Genomic DNA, 24,052 nt, shown 5'->3' on the forward strand with positions numbered 1-24,052 from the left:
TCGAATGCAGCTTTGAAGCCGACGAAAAGATGGTGTGTGAGATACCGGCCGAAGCATTTGAAAGAGTATGCCAAAATTGGACTAAGCGGATGGACCATTTGAAGCGCAGTCGTGGTCAACATTTGCATGAAATAATCTTCAAACATTAAATTATATGGACTGTACTATCGATTTAAATAAAAATTTCATGCATTTTTCTGAAGTTTACGTGTATTTTTTTGAAAAACTTTCCTATAGCTCTTAAAAAATCACCCTTTATGTATATGCGTATGCACTGAAGTTATGTACAGGGTGGGCACTACTTAATATTGAATTCAATTCATTTTTCAATTTTATCTTTAAGGGTTAGGTGGCAGAATCACAACAAAAAGTTTTGATGCAAACTTTTTTCATTCTTTTGAGCACATTTTGTTTGATACCCATTTCCTAAATATGTAGGCAGGTAAAAGTGGCAGTCAGTCTTAAAACACACTCACTGAGACCATTCAAAGGGAAAATGGAGCTGGATTGGCCACACCTTACGTTAAAATAACAGCAAGATAGCAAAAATGGCTTTTCAATGAAATCCAGACGGGAAAAGAGACATGGTCGTGATTTGGGTGGGGACGCTACGCACTGAAAGCGTGCAATTCGGGTCCTGGAGTCAAATTGAGAACTAAGCGTATGATAGAAGCTGTTCGAATATACTAGTTTCCGCTATATGCTCCAATTGAGAGCGGCACATCTTCTAAATTGATGCATGCCATTTTGAATTCTTACTGATTGTATACTTTTATGATGTTCAAAGGAATAAATATATACTTTGAACTTTGTCGATCAATTGTGATACCCATATTCTAAACTCTAACAAATTTTTTTTTATAACATAATTTTTTTCTTTACAATTGTATGGAGCCTTTTAAAAATATAATTCGTTTAAAGAGATCCTCACCTTAACGTTGATGCATGTTTACATAATTTTTGACAATTAATATAGCGACCGTTGTAGCCGAATGGGTTGGTGCGTGATTACCATTCGGAATTCACAGAGAGGTCGTTGGTTCGAATCTCGGTGAAAGCAAAATTAATAAAAACATTTTTCTAATAGCGGTCGCCCCTCGGCAGGCAATGGCAAACCTCCGAGTGTATTTCTGCCATGAAAAAGCTCCTCATAAAAATATCTGCCGTTCGGAGTCAGCTTGAAACTGTAGGTCCCTCCATTTGTGGAACAACATCAAGACGCACACCACAAATAGGAGGAGGAGCTCGGCCAAACACCTAACAGAAGTGTACGCGCCAATTATTTATTTATTAATATATGTAAAATATTTTTGATTTTTAATTTCTTAACTTTTTTTGGAAATTTGGCAACACCAGCAAAAAATAATTTTTTATTAAAGCTTATTTAAGTACCTTCCATTTGATAACCTTAAGCCATATGTTGTTATTTTTGCCATAAAAATCATGTGGCAATACCAGATAACAATTTTATTTTTTAATAAATTATTATAATTTGTTTTAAATACCAAAAGATGGTAACAGTCAGTAGTGCTGCCCCATCTACGGCCCATTTCGATTTCTTGATTTCCAAAAAAATAGGTGGCATTACCAGTTAAACACATTTTTTTAGTAAAGCTTCTTTAAAGACCTTTCATCTGATATCCATAAAAATTATGTGGCAACACCACATATTTATTTATATTTTTTTAAATACCAAAAAAAGAAAAATAAAAAGCATGTGGCAAAACCAGATAACATTTTTATTTTTCAATAAATTATTATAATTTTTTTTAAATACCAAAAGATGGTAACAGTCAGTAGTGATGCATCATCTTCGGCTAATTTCGATTTCTTAATTTCCCAACAAAACAGGTGGCAACACCAGCAAACAATAATTTTTTATTAAAAATTATTTGAGTGTCTTTCATTTGATATTCATAAACTATATGTTGCTATTTTTCCAATAAAAACCATGTGGAAACAGTAAATACAATTATTAGTTTTTAATAAGTTATTATTTTGTTCAATATCAACAGGTGGCAACAGTCTAAAATGACTGCTGCATCATCTTTCATGGCAGTATTTTTCGAGTTATCCACTTTGGAATAATGCTTTACCTTTTTTTGCATATATAGTACAACGAGTTTTATGAGCAAGGGCAGAATATGTCAAACACCGATTATAGCGGTACTTATGCCCTATTTAGATTTAACTTTCCAAGAAAAATGTTAGATTGCTAACAAAAAACTCTATGTTTAATTAAAAAAATTAAATTTCGGAATACCTTCGTATTTCTAACATCTTTTCAACTGAGTATCCAACACAAAAGCAAATGTATCTCTTGAGTAGTAGAACTTGTTTCTGCCCTTCCTGACCTTTTAAATCGTAAGATTGCAAATCTTTTTCACAAAAAAAATATTTAATAGGTCTATGAATAAGTTCGTGCGGTTTTTTTTCGAAATTTGAATTTCGGATCATTCCCATGGCTTTTAAACGTTTGGAAATGGTTGATTGATCAACTCCCAAAGTTTTTGCAACCTCTTCTTGCGTTTGAGCCGGATCTTGATCGAGCAATTCCTCCAATTCGGTATCCATGAACTTTGGCGGCGCGGCCAAAATCACCACTTTTAAAGCGTGCAAACCACTTCTGGCACGTTCGCTCAGCTAGAGCATGCTCACCATAAACTTCCACCAAGATACGATGACTTTCGGCTGCTTTTTTCTTCATATTAAAAAATTCCCCGCAAAAACACATTATTTGGCACGAAATTCGACATTTTCAAGTGTGGTAAAAATATTGTTGTTTACGCTTCAAATAAAAAACTTATACTGACGTTTGTGCCTTACGACATTAGCTCTCCAATGAATGTTTGGAAATGTGGATCGATGGAATAATAATCAAGTTACGCCATCTGTTGTAAAACCGCACGAACTTATCCATAGAAAAAAAAATTATTGGAAGACTACTACACAGTGATAAACTCCGAAATTAAGCCCCCTATAATGAGTATATCGAACAGTTAACCAGCACTCAACGTATTTGAAAAAATCATCATCCTTGCGAATACGTGAGAAATGAGCGAGCAGGTTGAACCGGGTAATCTATCATTCTTGAATACTTTCGGCATTGGAGCGCTTATATTCGTACGAGCGCTTATTTTATACGGCTATTTATAATAACCAAGGAAAAATAATCGGCATATTATCACTTTGTTGACGTTGAAGTCGTTTTCAACACCAACAGGAATTACCAATGTGTCACAATGTCTTCATTTGATTTTCCAACAAAACTAATATGGTTGTGTAAATCAGCTTGAGCAATATAATCAGTTTCATGAGAATTGGTAAGGATCTCTTCCAGTCGTTTCATACCAAACGAGGGCACAGAAAATATTGGTCGTACTGCAGAACTAAATCGCTCAGACGCCATATTTTATAAAACCGCGTAGTTGTTGGCGTATACCGAATATATTGATATCCACTGGCTTGAAGGAAGGTAGGTAGAGAGATGAACGAGGCAAAGCCGATGTATTTCCTCTCATAAAACAAACAGTTAGCGCACATGCCTCTTTTGACAGTTATAATTGTAAAGTAGAGGATTTCCTATACTTTGGGACCAGAACTAGAGGCACTATTGTCAACGTTGAAACCCAGCGATAGATTCCTCCTATCAATTGGGTAGCAAAGCCCCCTCTGGACGAGGAAAAACTATGCTATATGGGTCCGTCATCATGCTCGAGCCATGAGGCGATCCGTGCGGAAAATGATGGATAAACTTACGTGTAATTTTGAATGAGTACAAAATACTCATCTTCCGGAAAATTCTATTGCCTCATGTGACATACTCGATGTTTCTCTGAAACCTATTCTGTTGTTGACAGCATCACCTTGGCAACCAATAGTTTTCGCCCTTTAAATCTCCTGGTTTTGACCATATCTTGCATGTGATGCTAAAGAAAACAAGTTCCTTGATGGTTCCTGTTCTACAAGAAATCTGCATGGAACGTATCGCTCTTAACTACGCTCCCGCCAACTGAAAGAAAACGAGGGTTGTTTTCATACCCAAGGCAGAGAGGAGGGGTCACGGCGGAGCCAAGGATTTCAGGCCTATAAGTCTTACCTAATTTACCTTAAAGGTGTTTGAAAGATTATCATATCCGAGAGCGCATCGAATCCAAATTAATTCCAGCGCAGCATAATTACTAGAAGGGGAAATCCACTAAAACAGCCTTACACAAGGTTGTAGGGACTGTGAAAAATCTCTGGAGGGCAAGCAACTCACTTTGGCGGCCTTCATAGATATAGAGGGTGATTTTAATAAGGTTACGGCGAAGTAAATTGTCATTGCGTTAGATAGACTAGAAGCGCAAGTATCTGTCTCTGAGTCTCGTCCCTGCTTGGCTTCAAGGAAGTTAAGGTGGTGGCAGGATTGGCTAAAGTTACTAGATTGGTGCACAGCGGGGACGCCGCAGGGTGTGTCCTTTCATCTCTCCTTTGGCTAGTTGCTATTGACGAAGTTCTAACAATGCAAAATAAGGGTGGGGTTAAGGTAGTAACATACGCCGATGACGTGGCCCTAATGGTATCGGGAACATTTCTCTGTCATGGCTGAAATTTTGGAATGGTCACTGGCGGTACTCAGTCGCAAGGTTGCCAGCTGCGGCGTCAGAGTTAACTCCGACAAAACGGATCTGGTGCTATTTACCAGAAAATACAAATCTCCACACAATGGAAGGAGGTTAGGTTAGGTTGGAATTGTTACTTAAGGAGTGAGCACACTTGGACGAAGATAAACGGATTCGTCCTTTGTGATACCATTGCGAACGAAGTAAGATGGAAGGGAACTTTTGAACACTTTCTCTGTAAATGTCCGGGTTTGGTAGCTAGACGATTAAGGTCACTGTGTGCTCCTTTCTTCCCCAGCCTTCGGCAGTTCGCCAACCTAAATTTCGTCAATTTTCTCCATCACATCAACAGCTCTGGCTGCCTGTAGATATCTGCCTGTTGGAGATCTTATAATGGTACCAAAACGGTGCTTTAGTGCTGCATTGTCAGAGTAGTACTTCAACCATTTCACTTACCTACCTACTTAACCCTTGTTGTAACAAATTGAAAATTTAGATTGAAAAGTATTTTTCTTTATCTAGATAGGAATTTAAACTAAATCACACTTAGCACAAAACTCGCAATTTCTTATTTTTGCATTCTTACTTTTCAACTAACCTGTACTATTGGTACTATTGGTACTATTGGTAAAGTAGCCATTATAGAGTGTTTCATACGTGCTCCTACAGTAAGTACTACACTTGTATGTATGTACTATATGTATGTGAACTTGTGTAGACACTCTATTCGACTTTTTCTATACAAGGCTTAATGGTTCCCTTTGTACTTTCTTTTATGCTCATTCGCTTCCTTTCAATCACTTTCCACTCGCACTTTGACTGTAGTTGATTTAATCAAAGTTGACTAAGCAAACACTTGTTGAGCAAATACCACAAAGCAGTGTCAACGGGGATTTCCTCGCAAACACTTTCGTGTATGCGCGGGAATGTGGAAACGAAATGTGAGCAAAAAATGTAGAACATAAAGTGATAAAGCATTTGTCTGAAGTGTATTTCGTTAGTGATGCTCTCGAAAAAGCAGTTTAGAATCTTCGTTCTATTCGTGTAGAAAATGGAATATTTATGACTTAGGTGTACTTAGTATATTTTGTTTGTAAAGTTTTTTGAAATTTGGCGTTCAAACTTCGAAGTTTCTTTGAAAATATTGCATATAAAGGGCATAAGTAAAAATGTGGTATTCACTTGCAAATTGCTCTCGCTACTCAGCAAAGTAATTGGAATTTTTTTTTTCAACTACTAAAAACACTAAAGTTGCTTTCCAACTGAGGCATTTCCCAACTGTGGGTGACCAGATACCAAAAATAGTATTTCTAATTGTTAGGGTGCCAGTTCAATGCAGGCCTGCTTTGCTTCCCTATCTTGCCTTTTTTTTTGCTTTGCTTTACTTTGGAAATTATTTGGCAGTTCTGAAAGCTGTCAGAATAATAGGAAAAACCTAGTGTCTACAAGCGAAATTGAAATATATAAAAAGCGCTTTTCGAAACTTCAAGCGAGTGAAACAAAGCTCCCATTTGGCCATTTTCATACATTACAGTACATTTCTATTCTTATGAGACAGTTGTGGAAGCAAAGAAAGTGTGCACTGGGACAGCACCTTTCGGTTTCAGCAGCTGGCAAAGTTACCGATGAAACGCAGCTGTCAAAATATTCAGTAAGGGGGCGTCCATAAATTACGTGAGGTGTTTTTTTTAATTTTCTATACCTCCCTCCCCCCTGGTGAGATGTCGTGAGATTTTATTCAACCCCCTCCCCCATCCCCCAATCTCACGTGAGATTTTTCAAAATGTGGGTTTCTTATGTAAACGCGTTGGATTGTTATTGTAAAAAGAGAAAAAAAAAATTTGCTTCGTGCTTTTATTTACAATTAGTTAAGACTAGTAATCAATATTGCTGAGTGTTATAAGCGTAATAAAAAGTTAACAATAGAAAACTTAAATCGTAACTACTGCGATTAAAAAAAGAATATCTACTCTAATTCAGTCCATGGAGAATCATGCGCGGTTTCCAGAGAGACTATTGGGACCAACATGCCCATATGATCTTCAGTAAAATCATCTGCTCCTTCAACTTCGTTCTGATCTAGCCACTCTAAGCCGTTGACACTTGCGCACCGTAACTCATTAGCTCGACTTGTGACAAGCTGTGAGGGTCGCACTTTGCGGTACATACGCGCTTGCTTAGCTGGTGCAATGTGAGCTGCCCGCCTGTGCTCTGCAGCTCTTGTGATAGATGCGAAGTATAGTAAATACCGCATGTACTGCAGTATCTTTTCTCTAAATTATCACGTATACTATACTTGGGCAATAGAGATCATAAGGCGTGCTGATGAAGGCATTCAACGGTTGAATCGGTAGGCGTATTCGAAATGGAGCGAATGACTTTCCGTCATGTTCTTTAAAGTCCGAAATTGTCAAACGTCCATCAACCTGAGTGATAGGGTATGGAGGTGGCAGAAAACGGTCGTGAAGAATCATATGCAGATCACTCCGGCGTGCGCTGCAGCACTTAGGTCAAGCTCCATATGCAGCTTAGCAATCTGTTTCTTCATGGTATCTTGTGCTGGAGTGGGACGTACGTTAGATGGTGTAGTGTTCGACATAGCTTCATCCACATCATCGCTGATCACAAGAAGCTGATTTTGAATTATGTGAAAACAGTGAAGGATTTATCTAATATTTTGTAGTTATGATTTTAGCATATTTTATCAAGAATTTCACTGTTTCAGTTTTTTTTATGCTATTAATTGTAACAATAAACTTTATATAAAAAAAAATATTTTCTTAAAAAAATATATATTTAACCTACCTTTTGAAGGAATGCTAAAGTAGACCGAACTTTTCTCTCAGTGGATTCCCTGAGAAGCCGTTCAATCTCATGTTTAATGTGTTGCATTAACTCTTCTTTCTTCGGGAATTTTTGCTTCGCAGTATTTCATAATTTTATCACATCGTCGTGGCAGGACTTCTTCGCCTTATAGACGTATCTTTTGACGTATGCGTTATAAAAATCTTGATAACTCATTTTAAATTAGTAAGAGCATAAACTGAGTCGAGTAAAACATTTACAAGAATAAACAAAGAAGGTTGGAACCTGTCCGTGTGTCGCTGCCACTCAGCTCGTACGCTCTTGTTCATTAAGTCGCGCGTTCGACTGATAGTGGCTCGAAAACAAACGACGGGCTACACTGTACCGTAAATTCAGATTAAATTGAGCTATTTGGTATAAAACAAATATGGTGGTTTGACAGTAGTAATGTACATATAACGTCGAAGTATTAATGAAATTATTTTCTTTCGAACGAATTAGTGAATGATCTTAATCATACTACGATTACGCTTAAGATTAAATTTTAAGCATACACAATCTGGATAATGGACCAAAATAGTATAATTTTTTTTGTTTCAATCAGAAAAAAAATTGCGTGATATTTGCTGAGACCCCCCCTTTCTCCAACGTAAGATTAGATGAGATTTGACTCGACCCCCTCCCCCCTTAAAGATCTCACGTAATTTATGGACGCCCCCTAAGCTCTGCCATTTCATCAAGCAACGTGTCACGCTTGCCGAGCGTTTGAAGCTTAATGAGAAATATTATCGAAATTCCGAAATCGCATCTTTCCCAAATAATCATCTTCTCAGACGACGTTCATTTTTGGCTCAGCGGTTTTGTCTATAAGCAAAATTAGAGAAAAACTAAAGTGCTCGAGCAAACATTGGTGCGGCTTGTGGCATTATTTCTTTCAAAATGTACGAGTGTCTCCTCGATGTCTGGCAAAAATATCTGTCAATGGCACTCAGCATAGAACGAGTGCCGACTTTTTGTGGTCAGAGCTCGGCAGCATCGATATATCCATGCTGGTGCTCCAACAGCACGGCAGTAAAACCATAAAAGCGATGTAACACTCCAAGTTTTAAAGGTGAAAGTATACTGGTCGTCTCACGGCGAGAGTTTTTTCAACTGGCATGGCAATGGCAATTGGTTCTACGTGCCGCTCCAGTAAACTGCCGTCTAGTGCGGTGCATCGCATCAATTGGTCGTCGCAAGCACGCGACTTTTCACCGCGATTATTTCCGTTGGGGCTGGGTTTAGTCCTTAGGCTATGCTAACCTCTTTGGATGAGCTCCAGACTAACATTCGAGACATATGGTATTGGACCGTCATCAGAAACTGAGCCGATCGTTTGAAGCACTGCAAATGATGATGGCATGAATGTAGCTTCAAAATAAAGCTAGATCAATTTCATATATTACACCATTTTTTCTTTATTTAAATTTATTTTCCTATCTGTTTTCTCTAGTCATCGATTTGATTTGTTATGAGTGGGTAGATTTCAATTTTTTTTATTCGAAATAATCGCTATCCGACATGGGGTCTACAATCATTACAAAGAGCATTGTACATATGTATGTAAGTAAGTATTTTTTCACAATTTATTTCCATCAGCTCATAAAGATTAGATTAAACAAATTAATCTAATCTTACAGTGAATGAAGTGGTAATGATGAATGAACAAAGTAAGAAATTAAAATTACATAAATATGTACAAGCACATACACATATTTACATAAATAAATATCTGCTAACTTTCAAGCCCAACATAACAGAATCCCAATTGTTTATTACTGTTCGGAAGAACTTTCATCCACTGCACGAATTGGCAGCTAATTGTGCGCTAAAGATGACTTGCAGATATGTATGCATGCACATATACATATGCACATACTATATATATACATACCAGTATATCTATGGCATAAGCAAATTCATCATTACAGGGCTACACTGGTGTCAAGAATATTGATATTCATACGCGTATTTGTGCTTGCCTGCGTACAAACGAACGTTTGTGTTCTCGTAATATGTCAGTTGCATGTGGGATTTGAAAAGCAGCGGGAGAAGTTGGGCAACAACAATATTAACAACATACTGAATATGCAGATTTGTAATTGAATTAAAAGGGCAACGAAAAGTAAAATTCAAAAATTTGTTATCGCAAAAGTTTGTCGTCTTTTGGCTGTGTTCACTTTAGTGGGATTAAAAACAAATGATGGGATGCTAGTGGAGTAAAGGTTGATATTATACAGGGTGGTTCTTATAAAGTTTGGAATTTAGTAGAATTTGGCTATAAATGAATTAGAGAACGATCGAATTCCGGTTGCGGCCATTAATATATTAAAATGGCCGAACTTTGGCCGAACATTTCTTAAAATTTTGTTGGTCGAAGGTTTTATCAACTTTTACTTTTTGTAATATTTTTTGAATACTGCTATCATCATACACAAAGCACGCTCGATATGAACTAATTAAAACCAAGAGAGTTCACATTAAAATGCGAAACACATACAAATTCAATACTATTTACGCAATTAAATTCACATTTTATTGTTGTGTGACATGAAATGTAAAAAAAAAAAAACAAATGTTGGCGTATGCCGATGATATTGACATCCTCGGCCTTAAAAACCGCGCTATTAGTTCTGTTTTGTCCAAACTGAATAAAGAAACATAGCGAATGGGTCTGGTGGTGAAAGAGGTACACCCTGTCATCAAATAAATAGTGGGCGCACTCGAATATCGGTCGCGCATCCATGTCACTGTTGACAGTTATGATTTCGAGGTTGTAAGAGACTTCGTTTATCTAGGAACCAGCATTAACACCGAGAATAATGTCCGCCTTCTAATCCAACGGAGAATCTCTCTTGCCTGCCAACAAGTCCTACTTTGTACTAAGTAGGCAAACCAGCAGTAAACTCGTCTCTCGACGAACAAAACTAACACTCTGCAAGGCTCTCATCAGGCCTGTCCTAACGTATGGCGCAGAAGTTTGAACGATAACAGCATCCGATGAGGAGTCACTTGGAGTGCTCGAGAGGAAGATTTTGCGAAAAAATTGTTGGGCCTTTGCTCGTTGGTGATGGAACAATGAGCTTTATGACGGCACAGACATAGCGCAGCGTCCGAACGGATACAAACGCTCCGGTTCTGAAAGTATTTGATGTGGTACCAGTTGGTGGTAGCATAGGAAGAGGAAGACGGTGGAGAAGGCCTTGGCTTCAATTGGTGTTTCTAATTGCCGCCGGTTAGCACGAGAAAGAAATGTCGGGCACTCGGCCAAAATCGCGTAAGTGGTTATCGCGCCAATCAAGAAGAACATATGCAATATTAAAGAATTTTTATTTAAAGTAATCACTCATCTTTTTTGTGTAATCTGTTTTTCTACTACTTAAAACACAGCTTTCTCCCTTAGACGTCTCAATACATTCATATCATTTGGATCGATGTTTTTATAGCTAGCCCACTGTACCTTTTTATTGAAAATCTCAATTGCTTCACTTGGTTTAATTTTCTCCGGTGCCTCTAAAACGCTGTCATTGTCGTTGGATTTGTCCTCTTAACCAATATCTTCGTCTATTAGGGGATTTCCCAAGTTCAGAATTATTCGAGCTCAATGCAAACTCTATGCATGCAAACTTTGAAACGCTTATGGTTCACGTTATAGAGCTTTCTCGCCTTGTTCGCGTTTTAGAGTAGTCACGTTTTGGGGTGTCGAGCGTGCACTGTACATATCGCACCCTAAATACAAAAGGGTCACAACTCAAAATGTGTCTTCTGCTCAAATATGAACGAGACGTTATCAATAAAACGGTCCGCGGATGACATATGGCAAAAATAATTTTTTTGTTTTTTGGTAGGACTGTTATAAGCTTACATGGCAAATTTCAGCGTGATATGTCACATAGTTTGTTTTCTGTGCTACCGTAAACAAGTCAAGCTCGAGTGTGGAAAATTTTGAGTTGTGACCCTTTTGTATTTAGGGTGCGATATGTTTTTTTAAATTGCTCCGAAATATCATCTCCTTCTCCATCGAATGTGGCCAGTGATCAAATGGTTAGAGCTGAAAGTCAGCTCCGTTATACCAATAGCCGGTAGCGAAAACAATGTGAAAATATTTACATTAAAATATAAAATTGTTAAACTAAAAGTATTGAATAATTACTTCATGTACATGTGTAAAAATATCTTTTTTTGCAATTTTTAAATGCATATGTAAGTATGTGTTACGAGCAGAAACTAATGTGAGATATTTACATTTTTTGACGTTTTTATTAAAAAATTCTGAATTTCTAACAAATCATTGCTTGTTCATTGGGCCCTTTAAAATGCTCTGTACGGTTTCAGTTAGGTTTCGGCTGAAACTGGCCGAAGTCCGGTTCGCCCTTAAAAGTCGATATTCGGTCGTACTCTAAAATGAAGAATTCAACGATTTTTTTGTTAATTGGAAATAGAAACCGGTCCTTTAAACATGGAATATAATTTCATAAAAATAAATCCTACAGCTAACCTTAAAGTCACGAAAGCAACAACAACATTCTATGTATTTTATTTTTGCAATTTGGTGTTTTTAATGTCAAAATTGAAAACGGAAGAAAGCTAATATTATATATAACAATGGACCCCAGGGGTCTAAGTAAGACCTTTTTACAGATCAGCCAGCACTACTAACCAAATTTATATTTAAATACAGCTGCTTCCAGCCGCCCAATCGACATATCCCTTTCGGCTGACTATTCGATTTATAAATATTTTCTAGTATATTTAATATTTTCCATCATATCCATTTTTCAAGCGAAAAATTATAAATTTTTAAAATATCTAACCATAAACTAAATTTCTGGTATTTTAGCAGTTGAAGTAAAAAAATTGTCGAAAGTTCACATTTCAAATGCTAAATGAAGCACCTTGTACTCGTATATGCGTATTTGTAAGTATTAATTGTTTCTGCACCACAATGTACATAGATATGATCAAAAAGTCAACTATTAGAAGTTTGATGAGAAAGTTAGTAGCAAGTGATTGATTAAAGTAATTGATTCAAGACGAACTAATATACAAATATTTTTTTAACTATTAACCTATTGGCACTTCAACAATATCAATGCTGCCGCAGTAAAAGTCACTAATTTCCCTTTTTCGGTCAAAATAACTAACTCCTTTTTCCATTTATCACTGAAAACTTAAAAAAACTGGATTTTTTCCCGAGAAAAAATAAATCCGCGACAATACAACACCCGGGGGATATTTGTAATTCATCTGAAATTTGTGATTGGTATGTTTGTAGGTATGCGAATCAGCCAGCAGGTTTCTTCATAATTCAACATAATCAGTCGTAATAAAAGTACTCGTCATTATTAATTTGTTATTATTGTCAACAAAATGTGTGTATTGCCGTCATCATATTTACTTAAGGAAAGCCAGAAAAAATTGCCAATAAAGGATCAAACAGAAAACATATGTAAATAATCGCACACATACTCAACTCACACTTGGACAAATTAGTGGGTAATAGAACGAGTACTTGTACATTCGTATTACTCACAAAGCGGATATCCAGAACGGACGGCGCATTAACACAGAAAATAAATTCTTATAGGAATACGAAAATGAATTTACCAGCATTTATTCTTCCTGTTGAATAAAGTTCCTTTGGAAATATAATAATTAACTATGTGTGTGTATATGTGCATTTATATGTGAGAATGTAAATGACATTATCTATAGTACTGATAGCGCCGGCGAATAATGTACCCAAACATCTATAGTGGCGATTACATGTAGATATATGTATACAAATGTACATATATGTATATACAGGGCCCGCCATCTATCGTTACGGATTTGAAGTAGGTATTATTTGAAGAATGGTAACACTTAGCTGTCATCTGATTTGACAGAAAATTAGTTTTATTCTTCCGCTGAACGAAAATGGTTGTGTATACGCTCAAAGAACGCTGGGAACTATTGCGACATTACTTTGAAAATCATGGTAATGCTGCAGAATGTGTACGAAAATTACGTACGGCAATGGGAAGAAGAAAAGCACCGAATGAAGCGTATGTGCGTTACTTTGCGAAAAAAGTAAGAGAAACTGGGTTGCTTATTGACAAACCAACGCGTGACCGACCGTTGGATTATTATCTTTGGGGTACCGCCAAAGACCAGTGTTATGCCAACAAACCAGCAAGAATTGATGCACTGAAGACCAACATACGCGATGTCATAGCTGAAATACAGCCGCATACAATCGAAAATGTGGTGAAAAATTGGACCGATCGTATGGGATGGTGCATGGCTAGCCGAGGCAGCCATATGAATGAAGTTGTGTTCCATCATTAACCGGAAGGATTGTACTTCAAAATAAAAAAACAGTTTGGAAAAATATTGAGTAGTTTCTTTTTTATAGCATTTTTAATTCCGTAAAGTTATATGGCGGACCCTGTATAAGGACATAAAGAAAATTACGGAAAGTTGTGCGTGCACTTACATGAAAGGAAGAATTTTGCTAATTTTTCCATTTTGAAGTGCTGTTGTGTTTATATCCCAGTTTGCCGTCAGCTGTGAACGATTTTGTGAAGCAAAAGTAGGCGCGAGGCTAACATTTTATGTAATCTACTCTGTAACAGATTGACGAAACCTTCTGTTATAAAGGAGGGTTTAAGAAACATCTGTTATGACGGCCCTGCCATTATACTTTTAGCCGAATGATAATGTTGGATGAGTCGGCTCACTGACTGCTTTGATTACATAGGCCGACACAATTTTGTCGGGTTCTTAACTGTAAAAATCAAAACTGATATGTGAATCAGTGTCACGGTTTCGATATACGATTTTTACCTACACTTGAGGTTATGTGACATATTTTGTTTAAAAAGTTGTAATAGTATCTCAAAGTCCCTTCAAGTCAAAATCCACATACACACATATATATAATGAATGGACACGAAAAATGTTGGTCGCGCTAAAATCATTGTGGCATAAAATTTTTAAAAGCTATTAAAAAATTTTTTTTTATTTTATTTTTTCTTTATTAAGCGTACTATGTTAAACAAAAAACTCATATCAATTATCTTGGTTATAAACAAAATGGCGCAATTTAGATTTGAGTTCTCTCTTCCGCTCTCTGTCAATTCATCTCAACTTCTGCTTATTTTTAGTTTCTTTTTTTGTTTTTAGCAGTTTTCTATTAACAATTGGCAATATTTTTAGGTCGCAATTGTGGATAATTTGGTGAGTTGTGGTTCTTTTGAACAATATTAACCCGCGGTTTTCATACCAGTTTATGGCAATACGGCTAAAATGAAACGATGCTAAATCGGGCCAGAGCAGAACTGAGTCTATATGTTGCTTTGTGAATGGAAGCAAATGTTCTTTCACTCATTCATAGAAATTTCTTCATTTACTCGTATAGTGCCCGTGGTAATGAACGTTTTAGTGTCTATAACCACACAGCCATACTTATGGATGCCTTGACTATATACTTTTCACGCACGTGCATTAGCACTCTTATTTGGTTTCTAATTTCGATTGGGTGCTACATTTATTTACTATTATATATGATCGTAAACCTTCACTTTTGCGCATTTTTTGGACGTAACCTTTCGACCTTTAGACCTGTTTTGCAGTATCTCGAAGTGAAAAGCAAGGGTTGTTTTTTCGAAATAACGACATCACTTCTTTTTCTTTTGACTGCGGCACAAATACTTTTTTTTCTTCCACTTTCAGGTCTTTGTTCAACCGACAAGGTTTCTTTAAATTTTTTAAATACATAAGTTACGGTTTTTTTGGACTACTATATTTAAGGTTTTTGCTATGGCATTGTGCGACAAATTACCATTTTCTTCCTCTTTGCGCACATTTTCTCGGCAAGCTCACACTTAACCGAATACTTGTGCTAACCGGCGCCAGTTCGATACACCAAGTGAAGCCAGGTCCTCTCCATCTGATCTTTCCAACGCAGAGGAGGCCTTCCTCTTCCTCTGCTACCAACAGCTGGTACCGCTTCGAATACTTTCAGAGCCGGAGCGTTTGTATCCAATCGGACGACATGACCCACCCAACGTAGCCGCTGGTTCTTTATTCGTCTATGCCGTCGTAAAGCTCATATAGCTTATTGTTCAATCGCCTGCGATACTCCCCGTGGCCAATGTGCAAAAGTCCAAACATCTTCCGCAGAATCTTTCTCTCAAACACACGTAGGGACTCTTTATCGGATGTTGTCATCGTCCACGCTTCTGCGCCATACGATAGGACAGGCATGATTAGAGCCTTATAAAGTGTTAATTTTGTTCTTCGAGAGAGGATTGAGTAGTAATTACCTACTTAGTCCAAAGTAGCACTAATTCTCAAGAGAGATTCTACGTTGGATTTTAAGACTGACATTATTACCGGTGTTAATGCTGGTTCCTAGATAAACGAAGTCTCCTACAACCTCGAAATCATAACTGTCAACAGTGACCTGGGTACCAATACGTGAGTGCAGTGACTAAATAAATTTTATGTAGTAAAACGAATTCTTTCCAACAATATTTCTAATTGATATTATCATTTTAAGCTCGCAAGCTCTTAACAAAACACCTGATACATTTATGCAAAAATCGTCAATTTCTCCCCGATGGACTTGATAGTTTCGTTATCATACAAAAACAAAAAAATATTTTATTTAAATTCTTTAACCAAGAAGGTTTTAATAAAGGGTTTTTAAAGAGGTGTTATTTTGATATTCAAAGAAAAATGGTATTTTTTAATATAAATGATTGGATGTTTATTTCATTATAAAGAGGAAGGTATGCCGTTATATATATATATAATTGGCGCGTACACCCTTTTTGGGTATTTGGCATAGCTCCTGCTCCTATTTGTGGTGTGCGTCTTGATGTTGTTCCACAAATGGAGGGACCTACAGTTTTAAGCCGACTCCGAACGGCAGATATTTTTATGAGAAGCTTTTTCATGGCAGAAACACACTCGGAGATTTGCCATTGACTGCCGAGGGGTGACCGCTATTAGAACAATTTTTTTCTTAATTTTGGTGTTTCACCGAGATTCGAACCGACGTTCTCTCTGTGAATTGCGAATGGTAGTCACGCACCAACCCATTCGGCTACGGCGGCCGCTAATAGTGGAAAATAACATCAGGCAAATGACCACCACGACCACGCTTACAGGGCAATATCCTTTTCATGAAATTTTCAATAACCGAATTCCATCTTTGAGGTCTTCAATCGATCCTGGGCTGTTGGCGTAGACCATCTCTTTCACGTGGCCTCAAAGAAAAAAGTCACAAGGTGTTAAATCACAAGATCTCGGTGGCCAATTGTGGTCACCTTTTCGAGAGATAACACGGTCCGGAAATTTTTCCCGTAAAAGATCAATGGTTTCGTTGCTTGTGTGGCACGTAGCGCCGTCTTGTAGAAAATAAACGTTGTCCAGATCAATACCATCCAATTCCGGCCTTAAAAATCGTTAATCATCTCTCGGTAGCGATAGATAATACCTGTTATTGGAAAACCCTTTATCATAAATGTATAACTGTTTTACCTGTTTACATACCCCACAGTGCATATATGTTTGTATTTAGGTAAACTACATCCATACATACATACATTCTGACACGTTCCAGCAGAGGGGATAAGCACCGGACGTGACTGATTAGTCTCATAAGCGTCGATAAAAAATCATTCATTACGTATCGATACATTAAATAAAAGAGAAATTGCTGAGAAATCACGTGGGATCAAAATGCCACCACAAGAAGCTACACCAACACCGATGGTAGTGAAGGATAAAGCATATAGAAAATCCCAACAATAATGACACAAATACGTAACAGCCACCTGTGGAATTTGCTTGATTTGCGAAAAATATGCTTTCACTCAAACGAAGAATCAACAAGTTGTTAAGTGTTTTGTTTATTCTTTCTTTTCCATTCCCCCAAGGCATACTTCGTCGGTTTGCTGATTGCTTACAGGTACTTTAAATGTTTATAGCATTGAGTGTTAAGGACATAATACTACAGTTTCTGTTAATATATATATATTTTTTTTAATTTACCTTTCAATGCCGGACAAATGCGTTTCCAAATACTTAAACAACCGCAGCGATGAAATTGGCCCAGCGCAAGCTCCATGTAAAAAAGCGGTAGACCACCAAATATCAACATTACGCAATAAGGTATAAGAAAAGCACCTCCGCCATTCTGATAGCAGATGTAGGGGAAACGCCAAACATTGCCCAAATCGACGGCGAAACCAATGACGGCCAATAAGAACTCTGCTTTCTGACTCCACGTTTCACGATTGCGCTCCGTTACCGATACAACAAGAACGCGCTGCAGATGGAAGAGATGAAAAAGGAGAGTAATGTATTGCAGTAAATATTATGAAAATTAAATTAAAAATGCACTTGCAAGAGTAAAATAAAATATCCGTTTTGACAAGATTAAGCTTCTAATATTTAAATATGGCTGAGAATAAAGCGGGGAACCTATTTGCATATGTATGATATATACGTGGTGAAAAGATTTTTAGAGATGTACTACCTAGCAGACCGTTATTCGGCTCTGAGTTAATTTGACGTCAGTGGCTTTGTGTTTCACTAAGCTAAAGCTTAATTTTGTGAACGAATGACGTAGAATCCAAAGTTCCCCTCGAAAATGTTTTTTCACCATACATAACCAGCAAACCTGGTATCTATAATCATTGATGTATATACATACATACGTATGTTTATAAAACAAAAATATAAAATAAATAATTGGCGCGTACACTTCTTCTTGTATGTAAGTACTTCAATTTATAAATTTTATTTATTCAGATCTATTATTATTGGAAATATTTGTCACTTAATAGTATCGTCACTTGTCATTTGTCAGTATCGATACTAAATCATCTTAAGACACATCTTTAGATAGCTGTATCGATACTTTTTGGGTATCACAACAGCTCTACGCATATTGTGGTATTTAATTTAATTTTTAAATTAATTGAATTAAGCGGCAACCTTCTGCTTATATTATCAAGGAAGATATCTAACCGGATAAAGCCTTTTTTCGTTTGTTACCTATCAAGTTTTAAATAATTAATTCAAAAATTGTATACTGAAAATTACGTGGCAGCCCTATTAAAATACTTATGAATGTAAGCTGTATGAAATACGTACTTCGTATTTTAGTAATTTTATATATTTTATGACATTTTATCCACTTTCTCAAAAATGTTAAAAAGCTTGAACCCTCATATGTTTGCTTTTCTTAAAATATGTAAAATGTGATCCAGATTGAAATAATAGCATTAAATGGAATCTACGTTAACTAATTTGTAGATTTAACTGAACAAGGAATAAAAACATTGAAAAGGGTGGAGGCACCTGAATCTCCTGAGTCTCCTTTTCTGAGAGAAATGTATATAAGACTCTCCATTATCTACTTCATAAACCGGCTGAGAATTGTAAACATGTATGATAAGCGAAAGAAATAATAAGCCTATGGCACCAATTCTCTTAAACAAGGCTTGTTTTTATAATGGTACAGGTTATTAAAAAAAATTCTTCGCAAAAGTTTTGAAAAGGATAGCTAGCGAAAATACTCCTTTTCCAACTTTTTCAATAAAACAATTCTCGCATACGTGGTATGTTTTTCTATGATATTTCGTAAAGGTCAATTGAGCAAAATTTCATCAAATTCACACTAAACCCGTTGTAAGGTGGTTTTAACATCCATGCATTCTCCCATTCTGCCAAGAAAAAAGAATTGTCTCATATTGACCGTTAAAAAGGGCCGTGCAAAGTGATTGTCAAAATTCATAGAAGTCTTGACGACAAAAAGAGAACATTATCTGAGGGTTATGTGGCGTTAGAGAGATTTTGTGGAAATAAGTATTCATGGATCTTGCACCACCATTTTAGGTTTCCATGGCAGCCTGTTCTACGTACTCGCGTTTTTCCTGACCAAGTGTTGCCCCAGTAAACACTAGACAATGCTAGTGCCCTGAATCTCACCATCTCACAAGCTCTTCATTCTGTATGAATTTCGGACCAAAAACACAACAAATATCATCGAACCACCACTGTATTCAGCTGATGTGACTCCGGCTAACTTTGTCTTTTCCAAGCTCTAATGACAACTTCAAGGAACCTGTTTTCTATCGATAGAAGACATAAGGGGTTGATTTCAATAAAATTTATACTGCTTTTGAAAAACATAAAAAACTCGTGCCTGGTCGAAGGATTTTCTTTTTTTCAAAAATTTCAATTTTTTTTCAACAACTAATTGTCGATTTATTTCTCGAAAATCTGAAAAATATTTCTCAGGCCGCCATATTGTTAATTTTGAAAAAGAGCTTCGATCAGGCACAAGATTAGCTATTAATAAAACTAATTTCTCTTGTCCGATTGATTGGAGATGAGTCTCCGAGGACTTGTGATGATAACCACAAGGGACCTCTGGAGAAACGGGCTCCACGCAAACAGTGATAACTTTTACATATACTAATTTTTTTTTTTTGCTAAAGTCAAGTCGAAACATGATCTAATAATGCTATGTTTTTTTTTTCAATTAAAGCAATTGACTAACAAAACAAAATTATTGAAAATCATCATTTTTTTGGGCCTCTGACTACCCCTAACCCTAAAAAGTGGGAATTCGCGACGAGAACTGAGGTTGAATCCGGAACTTACGTTTGAAATATGTTTCAATTGTTTAATCTTTAACTTCGCTAGAGCCCTACATTAAAGGCGACACAATAAATTTAAATGAATTATAAATATTTTGTGTTTTACTGATCGACTACCCGTACCTTTTGGATAGTATCATATGAATGTATGAACCTGCCGTGAATCAAAAAAGTTTTGGCGCAAGATTTTTTGCAATATTCGCAATGTTTTTTATTCCAATTTTTTTTGTTAATTTTGTGTAAAAATAAACTTCATGCTGATCCAAAATCTGCATATTTTAAAGTTTCATACTACATACGACATTAAAGGAAATTCATAAAATTTTCAACAAAATTTCGAAACTCAGAATTATAAAGGTTTGCAAAATGCAAATTTGATTTTACTGAAAGGGTCAACATATAGATTTCCATCATTCGAAATCATTGTTTTTTATTGAGTAAAAAAGTTATTCAAGAAGGAAATCGAAACTAATTTTGCGACTCCTTGTATACTACGTAATATGATATGTAATACAATATCATGAATATATCATTTTTAAGACACTTACGAGGGTCGTTTGAAAAGTCCGTGCCAAAATAAAAATTACTTAATTGTTTGAAGTAAACCCTGGTTTTATTTTTCGACATAGTCACATTTCAGGCTTATACACTTCATCCAACGCTAGAGATTCTAGTTCGTTTATCCCTTCCGAATAATAGGAATTGTTGAAGTCGTCATTCGTTTCTGCATTTACCTCCTCTTTTGAATAAAATCTTTTTCCCGTCAGCCATTTCTTCAAATTGGGTAACAAATAGTAGTTCGAGTCTGGAGAATAGGGACGATGTGAAAGAAGTTGGAACCCTATTTCATTAATTTTACTACCACAACAGCTAAGGCGTGAGGGGTGCGTTGTCGTGATGAAAAAGGCAAATCACTTGACTTCCGCTATTCAACCGAATGCCAAACACAAAGAAATAAACCAATGTGACTGAAACTTGGTGTGTGTTCTTCCAAGAGATACTACTAACTAGTGCTAGTAGTGCCATCTCTCTGACTTTGCACGGACTTTTCAAACGACCCTCGAAATTTATTAAGAGGTTAAAGGTTAAGTAAAAGTTTACGTAAAATTATGACTACTATTACAAATATAAATATTTCGGAAATTTATAGAAGCCACTTACCTCATTAGCACGCTTTGGCGCCAGTGGATCGGTGGCTTTGGCGGGCGTGGCGATATCAGCGTCATCCTCTGGCGAATCATCTTCGTTGGGCTGTGATGATGATTCCTTATTGTTCGCCCACGATGCTGACATTGCAGTAGCGGCAGTAGACGACGCTGCTGGGATATTACCAAATTCTATACTATTAGTTTTACTACGATCCATTTTCGATCCTATCCAGTTGCGGTGAGTTTACGCATTCGTGTGAAGCAGCTTTGTTGTATAATACTCGTAGTAATGCCTCTGGCACGATAATATTGGCAAGAATAATGTTGGCAGATATGTACTGTGTGTGAAGCTTTTGGCGATGTGGATGGCAGTTTGGAGGGGCATTAAAGGGGTGGTGAAGTTAGTTGTGGAAAGAGCGTGATGGGCGTGTAGTAGAGATGTGAATGCATATGGTATGTTGTGATTTGAGAAGTTACTTCATTCGCAGTAACAACAAAAACAACAGCATTTTTTCACCTTTTTCTTTATATGCACTTTATTTTTCACTCTTAGAATCCATTAAAAGCTCGCCGATGTGTTTGCTCCAGTGATATTTTACATCATTAACAGCGTATTAATATACATAACTGTAAACAAATGTGAGGGAAAAACATAAAATGTAATTATTCGCAATATTAATATGTCACATTCACCAACTGTTAATATGTATAAATGGAAATTTGGATTACGCTTTTGAAATTACATACAAATAAAAAATAAAATGCATGCATTCAAGGCAAGAAAAAAGCGTCGACAATTGTGGCCAACCCATTCGTTGTAAATATGGCAATTATATCCCAAAGGTGACTTTCTGTTTTGCATTATGGATCGTCCGTTTGGTAAACAATGCGACGACTCGAGTCTGCATGTCCGGCAGCTGAGCACTACCACGCGCCGTATATTATATGGTATAATACACGTACATGCAGGAAAGTTCTCAAAGTGTGGATGTGGGTTTGTAAAAATATTTATATTCATTTCAAACATATGAATATGCAGGCCAATGTCAATGTTATTGCATAAATATCACTTACTAGTTAATATTTTTTAACCTTCATTTTGATGCTTGAATTATTTTTGCCTTGTAATCCTTTGCCACTTTGTCGGCTGCCACTAAGTAAAGGAAATACATACATACATATACACATATGCATATACATACATATATGCAATATGCATGCGTGCACTATGTGTGATTGTATATAGGACATGTCATTTTCTTTAAATAAAGAACACTTCTTGCTTCGCACTTATCTTTCATGTGATAAATTAATTAAAGTAGGAATTTAAATTGGCCACAATGGTCCACAGTTTATAGAAGGAAAAAAGAATTACAATTTAATAATTCGGAATCTTATCTACTAAGGGTTAGTTTGCATAAAATATTATAAAAACAAAAATTATATTAAAAAAAAATTTCAAATTAAAAAAAATATATAAAAACATTAATAAAAATATTAGGTGTAGTGAAAAGTGCCCCAAGTTTTTCACTTTATTTTGATGATATAATACATATTATATATAGATAATTGGTGATTACACCTGTTTTGTGTGCTTGGTCGAACTCCTCCGCCTATTTTTGGCGTGCGTCCTGATATGGTCCCACGAATGGAGGGGCCTACAACTTGAAGACGTATTCAGTGACTCACAGCTTATTTGCTGCTGGTAATACTTTTTTAGGAAAAAGCAAATGACTCGATGTTTATTAAATTTAATAAAAAAAAATTGTATACGACTTGTAATGAGATATGTATGTACTGTTTACCACTGCAGAAAGAACAATAACAAAAACAAAGTTTGCTGAAAAAATATAGAAACAAATAGTTTTCTCAACAAAATCTGCTCACAGCTTAAATGCTGCAGTGCATTTTGTATTTTCTCTGAGAAGGCAATAACGGTAAAATGTATTTTTTTCTGTTTAGCTTAGCGTCTTAAGTCATTCTCAAAAATTTTGAAAAAATTTAAATTTTTTAAAATGGGAAAACGGACCTCACTTGAAGTCATTATAAAGAGGGCAAAAGCCAACTAAAAATTCCAGAAATTGTTGCTATTAGTTCCTCAACTGTCCAGCGCATTATAGAAAGGTTTCGCCACGAAAACAGGATAGTAGATAAAATACTTAATGATGCAGATAAAAGGTGGATTGTCCGCAAAGTTAAAAAAAAAACCGATTTAAGCGCTCCAAAATTAACGAACAAGGTCGAAAACTACTTAGACACGATCTGTAACCCTGAAACTGTTCGTAGAGTTCTTTGTGAAGAAAATTTTCATGGAAGGACTGCCCGAAATAAGTCGTTGATTAATGCTCGTAATAGAAAACAAAGAATAGAGTTTTGCAGACAACATTTGAACAAAGGCATTTCGTTCTGGAAGTCCGTTGCTTTTGCGGATGAAGGCAAATTTAACCTTTTCAGGTCTGATGGGAATTCCAGCGTTTGGAGAAAACCAAACACCGCGCTTCAACCATGTAAATTGCGCTCTACAGTTAAACTCGGCGGGGGCAGTGTGATGGTGTGGGGTTGCACGTCCTATTGAGGCGTCGGAAATTCAACATTTATCGAAGGAAACATGAATAAAGCGATGTGCCTGGATCTGCTAAAAGATAATTTAGTACAAAGTGCGAATAAAATGGGCATTAGGGGCTCGGTTAGGTTCTACCAAGACAACGATCCCAAGCATACGTCTGGTATTGTAAAAACTTGGCTTTTCTGGTACTGCCAACATGTAGTACAGACACCTGCACAGAGTCCAGAT

General features: G+C 36.5%; 1 protein-coding gene across 1 annotated transcript in view; it reads right to left on the reverse strand.

Moving 5' to 3' along the window:
- The window catches only part of LOC129244474 (sodium-dependent serotonin transporter), a 34,459-nt gene extending 12,704 nt beyond the window's left edge, over positions 1 to 21,755 (reverse strand). Inside the window, exons 1-2 of the mRNA XM_054882117.1 lie at positions 21,272 to 21,755; positions 17,493 to 17,769 (exon numbers count right to left, since the gene is read on the reverse strand). Coding sequence (XP_054738092.1) covers positions 17,493 to 17,769; positions 21,272 to 21,475 — 481 coding nt within the window. The 5' untranslated portion in view covers positions 21,476 to 21,755. The remainder of the gene's footprint in view (positions 1 to 17,492; positions 17,770 to 21,271) is intronic.
- Between the last annotated feature and the right edge of the window lie 2,297 nt (positions 21,756 to 24,052).

The sequence above is a fragment of the Anastrepha obliqua genome, chromosome 4 (genome assembly GCF_027943255.1).
Source record: "Anastrepha obliqua isolate idAnaObli1 chromosome 4, idAnaObli1_1.0, whole genome shotgun sequence".
Lineage (NCBI taxonomy): Eukaryota > Metazoa > Arthropoda > Insecta > Diptera > Tephritidae > Anastrepha > Anastrepha obliqua.